At 42.6% G+C, this 16298-nt stretch overlaps 1 protein-coding gene across 16 annotated transcripts in view; it reads left to right on the top strand.

The window, feature by feature from the left end:
* Positions 1-16298, top strand: part of Piezo2 (piezo-type mechanosensitive ion channel component 2) — a 372639-nt gene that overhangs the window by 260489 nt on the left and 95852 nt on the right. For 15 of the 16 annotated variants that reach the window (XR_015642301.1, XR_015642300.1, XM_087592767.1 and 12 more), the window contains 6 exon segments: positions 4739-4901; positions 8115-8234; positions 10475-10513; positions 11790-11928; positions 14750-14898; positions 15702-15932. Coding sequence is in view for 14 of the 16 variants with exons in the window: in XM_087592767.1 (XP_087448893.1) it covers positions 4739-4901; positions 8115-8234; positions 10475-10513; positions 11790-11928; positions 14750-14898; positions 15702-15932 (841 nt within the window). In the remaining 2 variants the exon portion in view is untranslated. 16 annotated transcript variants of the gene reach the window in all.

Genomic DNA, 16298 nt, shown 5'->3' with positions numbered 1-16298 from the left:
TACTGATTCATGCACATGGTGGAGTTCAAGATTCTTGTTAGCAGCCAGAAAAGCAGTAGATAACTAGATGCATGCTAGATAAATGACGGGAGGCTCACAGATAGCTGTGTTATATATTTATTTGGCATTTTTATTTTCCAAACCAAGATGATCAAAGTCATGGATGAAGGGCCCTAAATACCAGTGATATTTCTCTAAATAGTGCTGTGGGGAATCCTTAACATCCTTCTTTTCTTCCTTCCTCCCTTCTTCCTTCCTCTCTCCTTCCTTCCTTTCTCTCTTCCTTTCGTTTTCAAAAAAGAAAAAGAGATGTTAGCATCCCTTAGCCTCTACTCTTCCAACAACCATCACCATTTCCATGCTGTGACTTATTCTTTGTGTTTTAATTCAGTTAAACAAACATGGCACACAAAACCTTCCTTTCATGAGGTATGTCCTGAAGACAAGTTGACAAGAAATTAGAATTTGACTCCATAGCAAAACAGAACCCACAAACTAAACACAGAAATGCAGGTCCTAACTACATATGAAATTGTTTTATGGTATGGTGGAATTTGACTGCGGAGACACAGGCAGTCCTGGGAGTACTAATGGGGTAGGGTCAGGCTCAGCAACACCCAGTGATGTGTCAGTAGAGAGATGCTGTCATCTCCGTCTTCCCATCCCAACCTCAAAACCTGTCAGAATTGTTCAACTTCCTCAGGATCTCTCTTCTCTAACCTACCTGTCTCATCTCCTATGGACTAACTGCCCACACCATGCATTCTTCCTCTCATAGCCTTTCCCTCTTGACACACAAACACAGAAAGGACTTCACTGCACCTCTCACTGGAGCACCTGGCTGAGTCTCTGAATGCATGTTCTGTGTAGACACTCTTCTTTTGATTGTCAGTATCTAGATGAACCCTGGAAAAGGAAAGGCTGAGCAGATGATCTAATGGCTGGATACTGCATAGACATCTAGAATTCCAACACTAGAAAGGATGCAAAATTTCAACCACAAATGTCCCATCTAACATGCAAACATTTACTACAGTATACCGTTCTCTCTCCCCCTTCCCCTTCCCTTCTCCTTTCCCCTCCCCCTCCCTTCCCCCCTTGTGTGTGCGTGTGTGTGTGTGTGTGTGAGAGAGAGAGAGAGAGAGAGAGAGAGAGAGAGAGAGAGAGAAAGAGAGAGAGAATCAATAGGTCTTACACTATCAACTCTGTTAAAAAGATATTCTAATAATGGACAATTCATGGATAGTCTGTAGCCATATTTTGTAGTTTGAGTTTGATATGGCCTTAAAAGACTCATATGTTTAAATATTTGGTCTCCAGCTGGTGGCAATATTTTAAGAAGTTATAGAACCATTAGGACATGTGACCACTAGAGGTAAGAGTTCTGTCCTAGACCCACTCCTGGCTAGGGCTCACTGTTCTTGATCCACTGTGATATGAAGGCTTATGGCCACCCATGCCCTCCCTTGCCATGCATTTCCAACAAAAAAGCAAACAAACTCTGAAACATAACCCACAATAAACCCTTCCTCCCATGAGTTGCTTCTGTAAGGTTTTGTCACAGTGAGAACAGTAAGAGAAACCACTTGGTAGCTTCTTGTAGTATGGACAATTTAAACTTATCCCTGAGTAGCTTACAAATAAATGAGACTCAGACTATGGTTACTTTATTTGACTTCTAATTGCAGGCCTGGCTACCTTCCCAGTGGTCTCCTACAGATACTTGCTGTGTCTCCTCTCCATGTGCTTATGTTTCCTTTCCTCTCATGGTGGCTTCCTCCTTCTCTCTGTCCTCCAACCTGGTCACTCCAAACCTATCTATCCCTCCAGTAATTGGCTATAGCCAATTTAATTTAACCAGTAGTTTTAAATCAAGGAGCAAGGTTTGCACAACAAAAGCTTTTAGACATGAGAAGTCACCTTAGACCTAGACCTTCAGGTATAGAATTTAGCAATACATAGCAATAGAGCAAACCTCAACATCTTCTGCCCATTTAGTGAGGACCAAGCGCTGCCGATCAAACTGTGAGTCTGAGTGTTCAGCATTGATGTGGAAATGTGCAAATTCAGACTGCACTAAGTCACAGTATTGTTTGGAAAGGATGAAGTACTGATTACAATATGACATGGTTTCTTTTGTGATCACCTGTGGGGAGTCCCTGTTGAATTTCTGATGGAGCCAAACTATGTCTAAGCTAAGGGTGATGGGGCCTCTTCTAGTTGAAGGGTGGGGCCTCAGAAATTGAAATGTCCTGTTCCCATTAACCCCAAGGTATAACAATAATCCAGATTATTCAAAGAGCTTTTCACTCTGTGTACTCTATACAGAAATCGCCATTGTCATCTAGAGCTGCAGAAATGTTTTCAGTAAGTTTTAATGTTCTAAATGGAGTAAAATACTTCATCCTCTTTCAGTCTTTATACATTTGATTTTGCCTTCAAATGACATGTGTTAATTGTACAAGGTTAATGTATTCAGACATTTCTTTTTGGACATATTATTTTTCTCTTAATTAGTATGTTTGAATTACATATTAATATAAAGAATGATCTTTCCGTATGTTTTTATTTAAAACCTAATTTCAATAGAAATACAAATTTCTCACTGAGTTTAAGAAAAAAAGACCTATAATAAAGCAACTTTATTGTAGGAACTGCTAATCCATTTTGCATCTGCAACACTGAAGAGGGTTTTGCTTCTTTGTTTTTGTTTTTGTTTTTTTTTTTTAATCAAAGTTCATTTACACGTCCCCTCATTGCTATAGAAAATACAGCACTGGGTGCTTTTGTAAGAGAGGAATGTGTGACATTTGATGATGTTACATCTGAATGGAGTATGGTAATTCCCAGGAAAGGACATATTCTGGGAAGGTGTTGCATGTTGGAGCCTGAGGCGGGTAGATTTCTACGTCTTCAAGGCCAGTCTATGTAGGGAGTTCCAGGCCACCAAGGCTATATAGTGATACCTATTTGAAAAAAGAAGGAAAAGGAAGAGGAGGGGGAAGAGAGGGAAGAGGAGGAAAAGGAGAAAAAAGATGAAGAGGAGAAAGAGGGTGAGGAAAGGGAGTAACTTCTTTTAGAAACAGAAAAATCAGGGATCTGGAGAGACGGCTCAGTGGTTAAGAGCATTGGCTGCTCTTGCAGAGGACCCCATTTTGATACCTAGCTCTCATATGCCTCCCAACTGTCTGTAAGTTCAATCTCAGGAGATCCAAAATCCTGTTTTACCCTCCCTTGGTATCCCACATACATGCAGGTAAAGCACCTTACACATAAATAAACAAATGTTTTAAAAGAATCAGCACAAATAATAGAAAGAGGTGAATGTCTTACATGTGTCGAAGTTTAATCATTTATTAGCATCCTTTTGAAAGAAAATCACATGGCAAATTCATGTTCAACATTCCTGAACAAATTATATTCTGCACATGTTCCCATTATGTAATCAGGAACATTCAGGATACGTGGTAGAAATTAGCTTTTAAAATAAATCATTTCTAATAAGTTATTAATCACCAAGCTTTGAAAAACTCAAATTACCCATAAATGAAATTCGACAGAGATAAACTTCACAGAAATTCTACTATGTCATATTTAGCTTTCATTTGAGAGCTGTAGAACTCTGACCAAGTTCAATATTTGCTCCCATAATATAGGAATTCATGCCAAGTCTGACCTAAAATGAAATATTTGCTCATTTAGTTGGCCCCATTCACATATTATCACATATTTGTCATTTCAATAATTTCCTGATTTTGATAGGGCTGATTTTCAACTAAAATATAAAATTTTAAAGTGCACGTGAAGATTTAGTACAATCTACATTTTGCATCAACATAGACGTCCTGTGGCTAAAGGCTGTAAGCAACAGAAGCTTTTCTCAGGAACTGTATTTTCAATCCTTAAAACTTTTTCCTTCTTCTCTCCCTCCCTCTGTTCTTCTCCCCATTCCCTTTGAAGTTTTGTTTGTATGGATGTTTTTGCACCACATCCATGCAATACCCATGGAAGCCAGAAGAGGGCGTTGAATCCCCTAGAGCTAGAGTTACAGACACTTGAGAGCTGCCATGTGGGTACTGGGAATTGAACCCAGGTCCTCTGGAAGAACAGTCAGCGCTCTTAACCACTGAGCCACCTCTCCAGTTCCCTTTCCTTCTTCATTAGCAGAAATGTTACTATCCTTTAGTCTCTACTTCTCCCATAACTATGAATACCTAGTTCTTGTCGTACTTGATCCAATCGAATGTGCTTGCATGTAAACTCTTTTCTATGCTAGGCATGTCCAGAAGGCGGGATGAGTAGATACATTCCCTGTTCAGAAGAACTTAAAAGGGCAGAGAAACAAGCCAATGAAACAACAGCAATAAAAATTCAAGTTGTGATACACATAAAATTGTTGTGAGGCAGAAGGAAAATACTTTGGAGACGTGGGAAACCCTGAGGGCACCAAACAGATAAAATGAGACATGAGACTTGGTAATATCAAGTAGTAAGATGGAGACTTGGATGTCTCTTTAACATGTCTGACCTTCTTCCCAGCCCAGCTGCTCAAGCTGATAAAATCCTAAGAGTCCTTCAGGATTTCTCTACTCACTCCTACTATCTAACCTATAACTGCGTGTGTATATTATATGTCTCAGTATACGATATGCAATTTTTTTAGCTGTGTTTCTACCCTCCGACGTGTTAACTTGTCACAGTTGACTGCAGCTATCCGCATTTCTTTGTTTTCGAATAGGTTGTTTGGAATCAAATCCGTTATTCAAACAGACTGCTCCAGCACCTGGAAGATCATAGTAAACCCAGACCTGTCCTGGTATCACCATGCCAACCCCATCCTCCTGCTGGTGATGTACTACACGCTGGCCACGCTGATCCGCATTTGGTTGCAAGAGCCTCTTGTAAGGATCTGGAAATGTTTCACAATCTTATCTTCAAAGTACCTAGAATCTCTAGGAGAGGTGGTTTCAGCAAAACGGTAGTGTTTTATACACATTGGTATAATTCTGCAAATACTGAGCGAATGCAAATTCTCTCTGCGCAGATGCCAGCCAGCTCCCCACTGGCACCTGTGTGAGCTGCTACAAGTGGCAGTGGGTAGTAACAATGGAAGGTTAGGTTTTATTGGGCACTCACTAAGCCAACAGGCAGTATGCCGGCTATTTTTGTGCATCCTTCTTTCCACCCTTAAAATACAGAAGAATGAATATTGTGCTTGTCTTATAGGTGAGGGGAATGAAGCATGAGAGATGCGTGTTCTGGAATCACACACTTACTGAATGGTTCAGATTGGATTCGAGCCCATCTTTGATAGCAATATTAGCCTTACAGCCCTCTGTCTCAATATTCTCTGACACCCCAGTAACTGAGGACAGACATCATAAAATCTCAACTCCCATGGCTTCCACTGTGAGACATGGGGACTAGGACATTCCACCCAAGAACACGGGACACTGGATTGTTCCCTATAAGAATACCAACAAGATCATGACCCTTGGAACAGGAAGGCCAATGCCTGTGCATTTTCCCGTTCTTCTCTGTCCTCTGTCCACTTGTCTCCTAGATGGATGGATAAGGTTGCAAGGCAGGGGGTTGGTGCATGTAAGAGATGCCTTTCTCCTTTCCATCTCCAGGGAGCACTGTTCATGCCTGCTGAACTCAGGCCAAAATGCAACCTCATTGGAAATGCTGCTAGCTTTTGGGCCTGGGAACAATTTTCCCTTTTCACTTTCCTGCTTTTATTGTCACGGAATAGGCTAGAACTCCCTGTCACCAGTTTCAGGAGACACATCTTGAAGGCCAAAAGTTTAATGTACTAACTTGGGGGCCAGTATGAAGTACGCTAACACTAGAAAAGGCCCATACTCATTGAAGCTATCCATTCTATAAGAAAAATAAACAGCTCCCCCAAAGTAAATGCGATTCAAATTAAACAGTGTCGATGAAGTTGGATACATGCCTCCCTCATCCTTGGCAGAAGAGAAGGGAGAATCTCTCTCCTTCCTGCATGGCACTCTGTTTCCATGTCACCCATGGAGGGTACCAGTGACTAAGACTAGAGTCTCAGATCTCATCCTTGTTAGTTCCCTCTGTGTGGGTGTCTTCCTCTCGGGCCCCAGTTGATGGATACAAAGTAACAAATTGTATCCTCGAGGTCAGAAGGAGCAAATCACCTTGTGTTACATCTTTCTCCAATTCATTTTTTAAAGATTTATTTATTTATTAAATATAAGTACACAGTAGCTGTCTTCAGACACACCAGAAGGGGGCATCGGATCTCATTACAGATGATTGTGAGCCACCATGTGGTTGCTGGGATTTGAACTCAGGACCTCTGGAAGAGAAGTCAGTCCTCTTAACCACTGAGCCATCTCTCCAGTCCTCTTCAAATCCTTTTTCAAATTGGCCTCAATAATAAATTACTTTAAGATTTGTATTATGTTAGTTTCCTCCACAAACACACACACACACCACACATACATGGGAAGGCTTACATGTGTGTGTGTGGGGTGTGTGTGTGTGTGTGTGTGTGTGTGTGTGTGTGTAATTTCTAGTGTGCTTAGCTTTCCCCATGGCATTCCATGTAATGCAGTAGCATGGTGACTGCTCTGTGATTTCTTCAGGCTTGTGGGATGCTCTAGCGTCAGGGACATCTCTAGAGCTGGGAAAGTAAAGACAGCTGGGGAGGGAGGCAATCTGAGCTACAGGCTGTGCAGGCAACAATGGAATTAAGGTGGTTCCTGTAGGGGCAAGTAGAATATGGCACTTAGGTATGAAGCATTTCAATCTGCAATTTAAATAGGCAGGAGCAGAAAAGTTTATTACTGAAGCTATGTGAGAAGACAAGAGGCTATTCACACCATAGTTTCAGAAGCTCTGGCATATTCGGTGAAGAATGCCAACCATCAAATGTGAGTGTGGAGGTGAAAGTCAATCAAATATGTCCGAAGTGGGTGGGGGCTAGGAAAAGGAGGAAGAGGTCATATGAAGAGTTAAATACCAGAAGGATGTTGGAAAGGCATCTCCATGAATTCTATGTCTCATTACTGTGTGAGGGCTCCAGATAAATTGGTTAAATACCTCATCACACAACAGGGATACTCCCCAGTGGACCCAGCATCACTTGAAAATACTCTTAGTCAAGAATGCGTTTAAAATGTTCCCGACCTGCTGACCATCATAACTGATCATAACCTGCTTTAAAAGCATACTCAGCCCGCGGTTGCCAAAGTCATATAGTGCAAAGGCTCCTTTATAACAGTGAATATTGTGTGCCAGTTACAGTACATTGAATGTTAAAAAACAGAACGTGTGCGTGAGTGTTCCCCTTTAAACAGCAGGTTATTGTGAGTTAAAGTACCATTTCTACTCAATGCTTATCACTTCCAACCATTGAGAAGCGAAGAATGGCTATGTTGACTCATCGTAAGTTGGGATTGCCTGGCCTCTGGGGGGTAGGGTGTTTCCCTTGGGTCCTCTGCTGCACACTGGAGCCAAGATTGGGCAGTGAGCCCAGATCCACACTTTCCACTCTAATTCCCTTTTTACGGGAACACCTTTGGTGAAAGGACATCTGCATCCACTCTGTAGATCTTGCCTCATTACTGTGTGAGAGCTCTGGAGAGATTGCTTTTAATTAAATATTGCCTGCTCTGCATGATGAAACATGTTTGTGAGCCTGCACTCCGGCACTCCGGAGGCTGAGTCAAGAGAATTGTGAATTTTAGACCTGCCTAGGCTATGTAGAAAATCCTGGCATTAAAAAAAAAGTTTTAATGAAAGATTTGCCAGTAAGAGGCTTATACTATTAACTGTGTACTGCTTTAGAAGTGTTTGCTCTTAGAATCAACAGTTATGCTGCTATTTTCTGCTGCAGAATACCTATTAAGAAGCCATTGATGCTTGACATCTGTAACACGGGAAGCCTTAAGAGAATCAAGCTACATTCCACAGTGGTGATCATATGACGTACACGACAGCGTTTCATTATTTTAGGGGCGTACTGATCAAATCCCATCTGTGGCATACCCTAAGTTTGAAAAGATGGGACCAAGTGCGATGGTTTGTGGATCTGCTTAGGGGAGCACAGTTGCTCCCATGATTCTGTGTTTCAGGTGCAGGAGGAGATGTCGAAGGAAGAGGAGGGTGCACTGGATGGCTGCTCCAATCAGAACACAGCAGAGAGGAGGCGGAGCCTGTGGTATGCAACCCAGTACCCAACAGATGAGAGAAAAGTAAGGCACAGAAAAAAGAATGCTCGCTTCCCCATTTAGTTTTCCATGCCCATGTTGTGTTGTTGAAAGTGGGGTTTAATACGAGTGGTCAGATCTCGTTGCTTCTGACTTGTAGAAATAATTTGATTTAGGTGTCCAAAACCCTCAGTCACAGCCAAACCCGGGGCTTCTAAAGGAAGTACCTGCTCCCACAAGACCCCAGAAAAGAATAATTTTATATATCCATCACCTTGACTAAAAACCAAAAAAAATGATTTTTTTAATTTAAAATATTTAAGACAAAGATCAGTAAATAAACTTTTGGCACTGAGAGAGAGTAGTTTCAAGGTAGACTACTTGGCTGCAGGGTTGTTCACTGTGTTGAGTGACTCCATGACTCATGGTGGTCACTCTGTAACTGACTGGGCAAGATCCAGACCCTGTCTGAATGTGGTTATGGGCCCCTTGATGTTTTTAGGCTCTGACAGGGAGACCATTGGCTCACATAAGTTACATGTAATAGATCACTATTGCCAGTCAGTGTGAATTCATTTTGACTGATGCCATGTGGACTTAAGAGCCTGTTTGCAAAGCCATCAAGACAAATGTTCTTTTCCTAGATAGAGCCCGAAAGTCACACCCAGCATTTTAGAGAACCGAGAAGGAGACCCTGATACATTCAATGGCAGACGAGTTTCTTTAAGACAATATAGCCCTGGTCTCAGTGTCGCTGTCTTGTACTAAGAGGGACGGGGGGGGGGGGGGGAGCTACTGTGAGGAAGGACAGAACCTTGGGGCAGGTGGGATGCATCACAACGTAGGTGCAGTGCCTCAGGACATAGGTACACCATGGGACAGACATCATGCCCAAGATACCTGAGGGTTTTCCCTTGTCCCACTAGGTGCTCTCTTGCCCGTTTCTCCAATTATAGTGACAGGATCGTTCAGCCATGTGCAAATTATGTCCCAGGGAGCTCTGAGGGTTCCAAGACCCTGTCAGTGGTTACAGTTGAAGTCTTGAAGACCTTTGCCTAATGGCTAAGAGGCTATGGTGCTCAAGTGCAAAGGAAAGCTAAGACCCCAAACATAATGAGTGAAGACACAACAGCAACAACTTCACACCATCACACCACCATCGCCACACCACCAGCATCAGTACCACTACACCATACCACCACTGCACTACCACCACCTCCACCATCATCACCACAACCAATGTTGGGTCCACACAGGAAACAGAATAAAAGGCAGTTTCCCTTGAGAGCATTCTTGACGAACCAGGATGAACAGGAGCCAAAAACAGCATGACCATGATCCACATGCTGGACATTTCTCCCATGAGGTCATTTCAATGACCTCAAAAATTCTTATAACCTATGACATAGCATGACAGTCTTACAGCAGAAAACATGGCCCATGTATTAAAGTCACACTGTTGAAATCTCCCTAGTGAACCCTAAACATACAGTGTTTATAGATTCCACAAGAGGTACAGTCACATGTCTGGCTGTCACATCCACATCCACTCCTTGCTGACTCCCTCAGAACCATCTCTGGCCCTCCAAGCTCCATTCATAGCAAGTGTCCCTTATACCATATTTTTGCAGTACCTTTTGTGTTTTTAGGTATATAAATGGTCTTTGTGTTCACACCGGGATTAGTCTTCCGTGCGGTAGCATGCTGTAAAGTTTGTAGCTTAGGAGTAGTAAGCTATGCCCTACAACCTGAGAGTGGACCAAGCTGTGCCTTTGGGCTTAGCATATTTATAGGATCACACAAAAGTGGGATTGCCTAATGGAGCAGTCCTCAGAATATTCCTAGTCATCAAACAGCACATGACTATGTTAATTTTCTTAAATATGCACTTCGGACAACGTTCCCCCTTATCATTCTGCATGACAGAGCAGAACATCTGAATGGCATGTCATATACAAAGTCTGGCAAAGTCCTGACAAGAAGCACAGAGTATCCTAAAGTCACTGTAGGGCAGAGCTCACTGTGTCCACAAACGTGTTTATAATCTCATAGCTCATGATTGCATATTTGTTTTTATAATTGAACATCAGAGTTGGGAAATGGTTATGATGAATGGAGGGCATACATTTCAGTGGCCTGCTGTCTTTTGCATGGCACTTCTAACATAACTAGCATGCAGCTAGTTAGAGGCTGGGTTTACATATAGAAAAGTGTACCAGTGCAGACGTACTTCTAACTGCTTCTAGCTTATCAATTAACATGCTGTCCCACCTTGCTTTTTGCAGCTTTTATCCATGACCCAAGATGACTACAAACCATCTGATGTTAGTATACCCTTAGACTTGTCATTTATGCTTATGTAAGTGACTTAAAAGTAACAGAGTTAGATCCTTTGAGTATATTTGAGTTATCGGGAAATTCCCTGTAAATTTTTCGATTCTTTTCACAGAAATTTTATTGGCTTTACTACTCTAAAAATCTGACTAACGTATGAGATGGAATGTAATATACAAAATACATTTATACTTTGGAAAAGCCCTGTTCGAAGCACTGTTCTTTGTGTGTCTGTGCACACAGATGCATATGTGTACTTGTTTGTGTGTATGGGGTGCACACATATGTGCACATTGTATGTAGGTAAATGTGCAAAAGTGTGTGTGTGTGAGAGAGAGAGAGAGAGAGAGAGAGAGAGAGAGAGAGAGAGAGAATGAGAATGGAGGCGAGAGAACAACCCTGGGTGCCATTCCTCAGGAACTGTCTTCCACTGTTTTTTTATAAACATTGTCTCTTACTAGTCTAGAACTTTCTTTAGTCTAGGCTAGCTCACCAGTGAGCCTGAACCCTGAGACTTCAAGGGCATGATGCCACCATGGCTGTCTTTCTTTGCATACATTGCAGGAATCACATTCAGGTCCCCGTTCTTGGTTCTTGAAAAGCAAGTACCTTACCGACCAAGTTATCACCACTAGCTCTATGAGTCTGTCTTTAAAACGTGTTCATCTGCAGTTGTGCTAATTATTACGTATATATGGAAATTGTATATATGTTTATGTTTATCTCAAATCCGTAACACCAGAGAGGTGAGAGGAAAAGAAGGCCCAGGTGTTTGCACTTAATCTACTGCAGCCCTGAAGTTAGGGTGTCTCACCTAAGACCTGGAGAGCATTTGCTTAGCCCTGTGCAAAATGGGTGGAGTCTGGAACAAGAGCAGGGTGGATGCCCAGGGAAGGTATGGAGGACTGCAAAGCCAGATAGCTGGAAGGTGTGCAGTAGAGAGAGTAGACCTTGATCAGGAAGAGACCCACAAGCCTTTCTCTGGAGTTCGTATTTCTAGTGAGGACAGAGTCTGTCATATGGTTTATATGTAGCAGTTATTCAGAAAGGTTGGGTACGCTTTTTATTGTCACTAGTGATAGAGACCAAATTTGGAGAAAGCATATACGATCCATCTTGATAAAAAAATATTAGATTTATTAAATGGTTTGGCCTCTAATCAGCTTTTCATCCTGGGTGATGCATGGAGTCTGGGAAGTGAAGAGGTACACTTACAGAGAGGTCATATTGCAATCACTGTTGTCCCCTTTCCTACTCCCCTGGCAGGGCTTGCTGGTGACTGTGAACGGCAACCCTGTGGACTACCACACCATCCACCCAAGTCTGCCCATAGAGAATGGCCCCGCCAAGACGGACTTGTATACTACTCCTCAGTACCGGTGGGAGCCCTCAGAGGAGTCCTCAGGTAATGCTTCACAGTGAATGGAGCAGATTTGCTCAGATGTGTGCTCCTCCACTTTCATTCATAAAATGGTGCCACTTCCTGTTATTTCGTGCATGATTTGGTTCCTTACCCTCAAACAGAAATGTCACCATCCATGATCAGTAAAAGTAAGGCTATTTCCACAGAGCTTTGTTTCTAATATACAACAGCATGTTTTTATTCACACTTGGCTCTTGTACATATAACAAGTGTCATGAGTGGGGCAAACGTCGAAAAATTAAAAGGTGAGAAAAAAGAATTCGAGTATGCTAACTTTTCATGAAATAGGTTCTTGCTACACAAGCCTGGATGTAGACCAGACTGGCCTCAGACTTACATTAATTCTGTTGCCTGTGCTTGCCAAATGCTGGGATTGCAAGCATGAGTAACTTCAGCTGGCAACATGTAACTTTTTATAGAATTAAACATGTGTGTGGTGTGTGGTGTGTGAATGTGGTATGGTGTGTGTGTGTGTGTGTGTATGTGTGGTGTGTGTGTGGTGTGTGTATGTGGTATGGTGTGTGTCTATGTGTGGTGTGTGTATGTGGTGTATATGTGTGGTATGTGGGATGTGTGTTGTGTGTGTGTGTTGTGTGTGTGGTGTATATGTGGTGTGTGTGTGTGTTGTGTGGGGTGTGTGTGTGCATGTTTGTGTGTGGGGTGTGTGTAGTGTGTGTGTGTGTGGTGTGTGTCTATGTGTGTGTGTGTGTGTGTGTGTGTGTGTGTGTGTATGTGTGTATCTACCCATCTATCCATCTACATGCTGGGTTTTCTATGAGTTAATTTGAAGGTCAGTAGCTTTCTCGGATAATATTTTAAGAAAAATTTAAAAGAATATGATTTTAAGTCCATTAAAAATAAGAGAAAAATGGAGTGATTTCATCCACCTCTGGTGAGGGAAGCTATGTCATAAAAGAGAAAATGCTCAAAAAACTGGCACAGTATCTAGTAACAGAGAGTTTAAAGGCAGAGTGCAGAGGAAGGGGGGCAGATGATGCTTGTACAGTGAGAGGGCAGAGATCAAAGGAAACATCTCCCTTAAATAGCCATTAGAGCTGTGGTAAGGGGCCATTTATAGAAGATCCTGTGGATCTGGCCGCTTGGTAGCCACAAACACTCTCCCTGGTCACCTAGAGCAAGCGTCTCTACATGCTAACAAATGGGCAGTAGAAAGCTCTAGAATGTACATAAGGAACTGTAAATCAGAACCATTCAGTAAGGGAGAAACCTGGTCAGAGCCAAAGTCTCCAAGGAAATACAAAGTCAGTTCCAGGAGGACATGGCAGACACTGGGAAGGACCACATAAGGGAGGGGAGGGAGCCAACACTGAGAACTAGGCCTGTGAAGGTCCAGCTGGAGAAGTGACCTTCATTTATACCACACACACACACCATAACACACACATATACATATACACACATACACATACATACCATAACACAAACATATACACATACATACACATATCATAACAAACACACCACACATACCATAACACAAACACACATCATAACATAAGACACACATGCACACCATGACACACATACCATAACACACAACACACACACATACATACACACACACACCATAACACACATACTTTAACACACATATACATACACACATATACACACACATACACTCACCATAAAACACACATACTTTAACACACATATACATACGCACATACACGCACATACACACACACACCATAACACACACATACACACCATACCATAAACTTACCATAGTGGTAATTCTCGGGTGCATTTGATTTATTCTTTTCATTACTGGGCATGATTTGTGAATTTTACTACAAACCTTAGGCTCATCTGACATGTTGGAGAAATTAGACACTGGACTTCTGTCCAAAAAGCCTGACAGTAACCCATGCAAAAGAAACTGTGTAATCACAGTGGTTTGTTTTTCCTTATGTGGTGCTAACTCTGGTATTCCTTATCAGATTTACAGTTAATTTAAGCAAAAAAAAGTCAAAGAGACCACATTTTACATAATATACTGATTAATATTTGGTACTACACAGTCTCTCTGGGTCAGGTATCTGGGGGTGATAAGGATGGCTTCTCTGGTCAGTCAGGTTCTGGTCATTATAAGGGATGAGCCTACTGTCTATTCTGGAGGCTTGCCTGGGCCAGAATCTTCTTTTAATCCCACTGTGCAGCTGCTAGCTGGTTGGAGACTCTTGTCAAGTAATGGTCAACCTGACACATCAGCTCTGGGCTACCTTGTTCTCTCCATTGGGAAGTTACAGGATGGTAGCCGACTCCTCTCTAAAAGCAAGATGGTGGTTGGTTGAGAGAAGATGCCTGAGGTGAAAACCATATTTCTTTCAAAATCAATCTGGGCTGAGAATATAGCTCAGTGATAGCATTTACCCAGCTTACATTGTTCCCATTCCCCAGCACAAAAAAACAAAACAAAACAAAACAAAAACTACAAAAACAAAAGCAACACCCCCCGCACACACACCCCAAACCCTGAATCTGAGAACTAGCATTTCATCTATTCAAAAGTGTTCTAGTCAAGGGACAAAACAAAGTCATGAATACCAGTGGATGAGTATATCAGAGAAGAACACTCTCTTTTCAAATGCCTGGGCCATTATTCCCACCAGTCAGAACCCATTGCTTCTGTCTGACTCCTAGAGGCTGTACTAGTTGGAGACACTTTCTGTACCAGAAGACTCTGTGAAAACCACACATATGAGTAGTGTAGACGTTGCCATTGTGACGGATGTCAACTGCATCCATACTTAGTCATATAAAGTGTTTGTCTCTCTAGAAAAGAAAGAGGAGGAAGAGGACAAGAGAGAAGACTCAGAAGGGGAAGGGAGCCAAGAGGAAAAACGGAGTGTGAGAATTCATGCCATGGTCGCCGTGTTCCAGTTCATCATGAAGCAGAGTTACATCTGTGCCCTCATCGCCATGATGGTTAGTACACGCAGCAGCCTCCAGAACACCAGAGGTCTATATCCCGTGCCTCTCAGCCAGGGTAAAGACTGCAGTTTGGGAATGGGATTGACTTCAGTTAGCCTAAGTCATATCCGAAACAGATTCCAAAAGGCCTTTTCACAAGGGCCTACAGGATGGGAGTTGAGGATCAGGTAGCAAGTTTCTTGGAGTTGATATTACCCAGGAACTTGATTGGCCTTCCCAACTGTCATTGACAAAACACTTCCTAGTCTCTAAGAACTTGGTGGCAACAAGGCAAATGCATCCTTTGTCTGAAAGGTCTAGCCACCATTTTGTCCTCATAGAAGCTCAGAATAGCTTTGTTAACTTGTCCTCATTGTTCAGTGTTTAGACACCTCACATGCGGTTTCTTCTTGTAGAATTTCTAATTTCTATTATATGTAGGTCTGCCTGATATGATTGCTTAATCTCAACCTCTGATCCTCAAAATTCCCGTTTCTCGCCCAGCTATAGCCCACATTCATCACGACCATCACTGACCACCGACTCCAAATACTGGGGAAAGAAAATCTGCTTTAGTATTGCGAGGCAGTATGGGGAGTAGAAGGCCTTGGACTTTCCCCTAAAGGAAGCACAAAGCCAATGTCATACTCAGTCTTCTCCATTCCCACTTTTCCTTCCCTCCCGACAGGCTGGGAAGCTCTCTATTGTCCACCGACAAGTCTCTCGTGTCTCAATGCCTTTTCCTGGTCAGATTACATTGACCTCCCCAGAGTGTGCTGTACTGACAGCTGCTGTCCTTTGTCCCCGTGGCTCTGCAGGCATGGAGCATCACCTACCACAGCTGGCTGACATTTGTGCTGTTGATCTGGTCGTGCACTCTCTGGATGATTCGCAACAGGAGGAAGTACGCCATGATCAGCTCTCCGTTCATGGTTGTCTATGCCAATCTGCTGCTGGTACTGCAGTACATATGGAGCTTTGAACTTCCAGAAATCAAGAAAGTCCCTGGATTTCTAGAAAAGAAAGAGCCTGGAGAGCTTGCCTCAAAGGTAAACGAATGAGGAAAGAGGAAAAGAAAGAGAAGCAATAATGGTCAGATCTTAGCAAGCAAGTTTCCACGAAGGGAACCACTAAATGATTTTAGAATGAAGACACCTGAGATCTAGAAATAGATTGCATTGTCTAGATGCCTCTCTTCTTATTCAGAGCTGGAGAATGAGGCCAAGGAGCTCACCATTGGGCTACATCTCTGTCTCTTGTTTTCCTTTTCGTTTTGTGATGGGCTGAACTCACTCTGGAGCCCAAGCAGGACTGGAATTTGCAGTCCTCCTTCAGCCTCCCAGGTAGCTGGCATCGAGAGTCCTTCAAGCCTGGAGTAGACCACACATATTCCACCCTGCTTTTAGTTTTAACTT

The sequence above is a fragment of the Rattus norvegicus genome, chromosome 18, assembly GCF_021556685.1.
Source record: "Rattus norvegicus strain SHRSP/BbbUtx chromosome 18, alternate assembly SHRSP_T2T, whole genome shotgun sequence".
NCBI lineage: Eukaryota > Metazoa > Chordata > Mammalia > Rodentia > Muridae > Rattus > Rattus norvegicus.
Note: the sequence above shows the minus strand (reverse complement) of the source record. Positions and strands in the feature narration are given on the sequence as shown.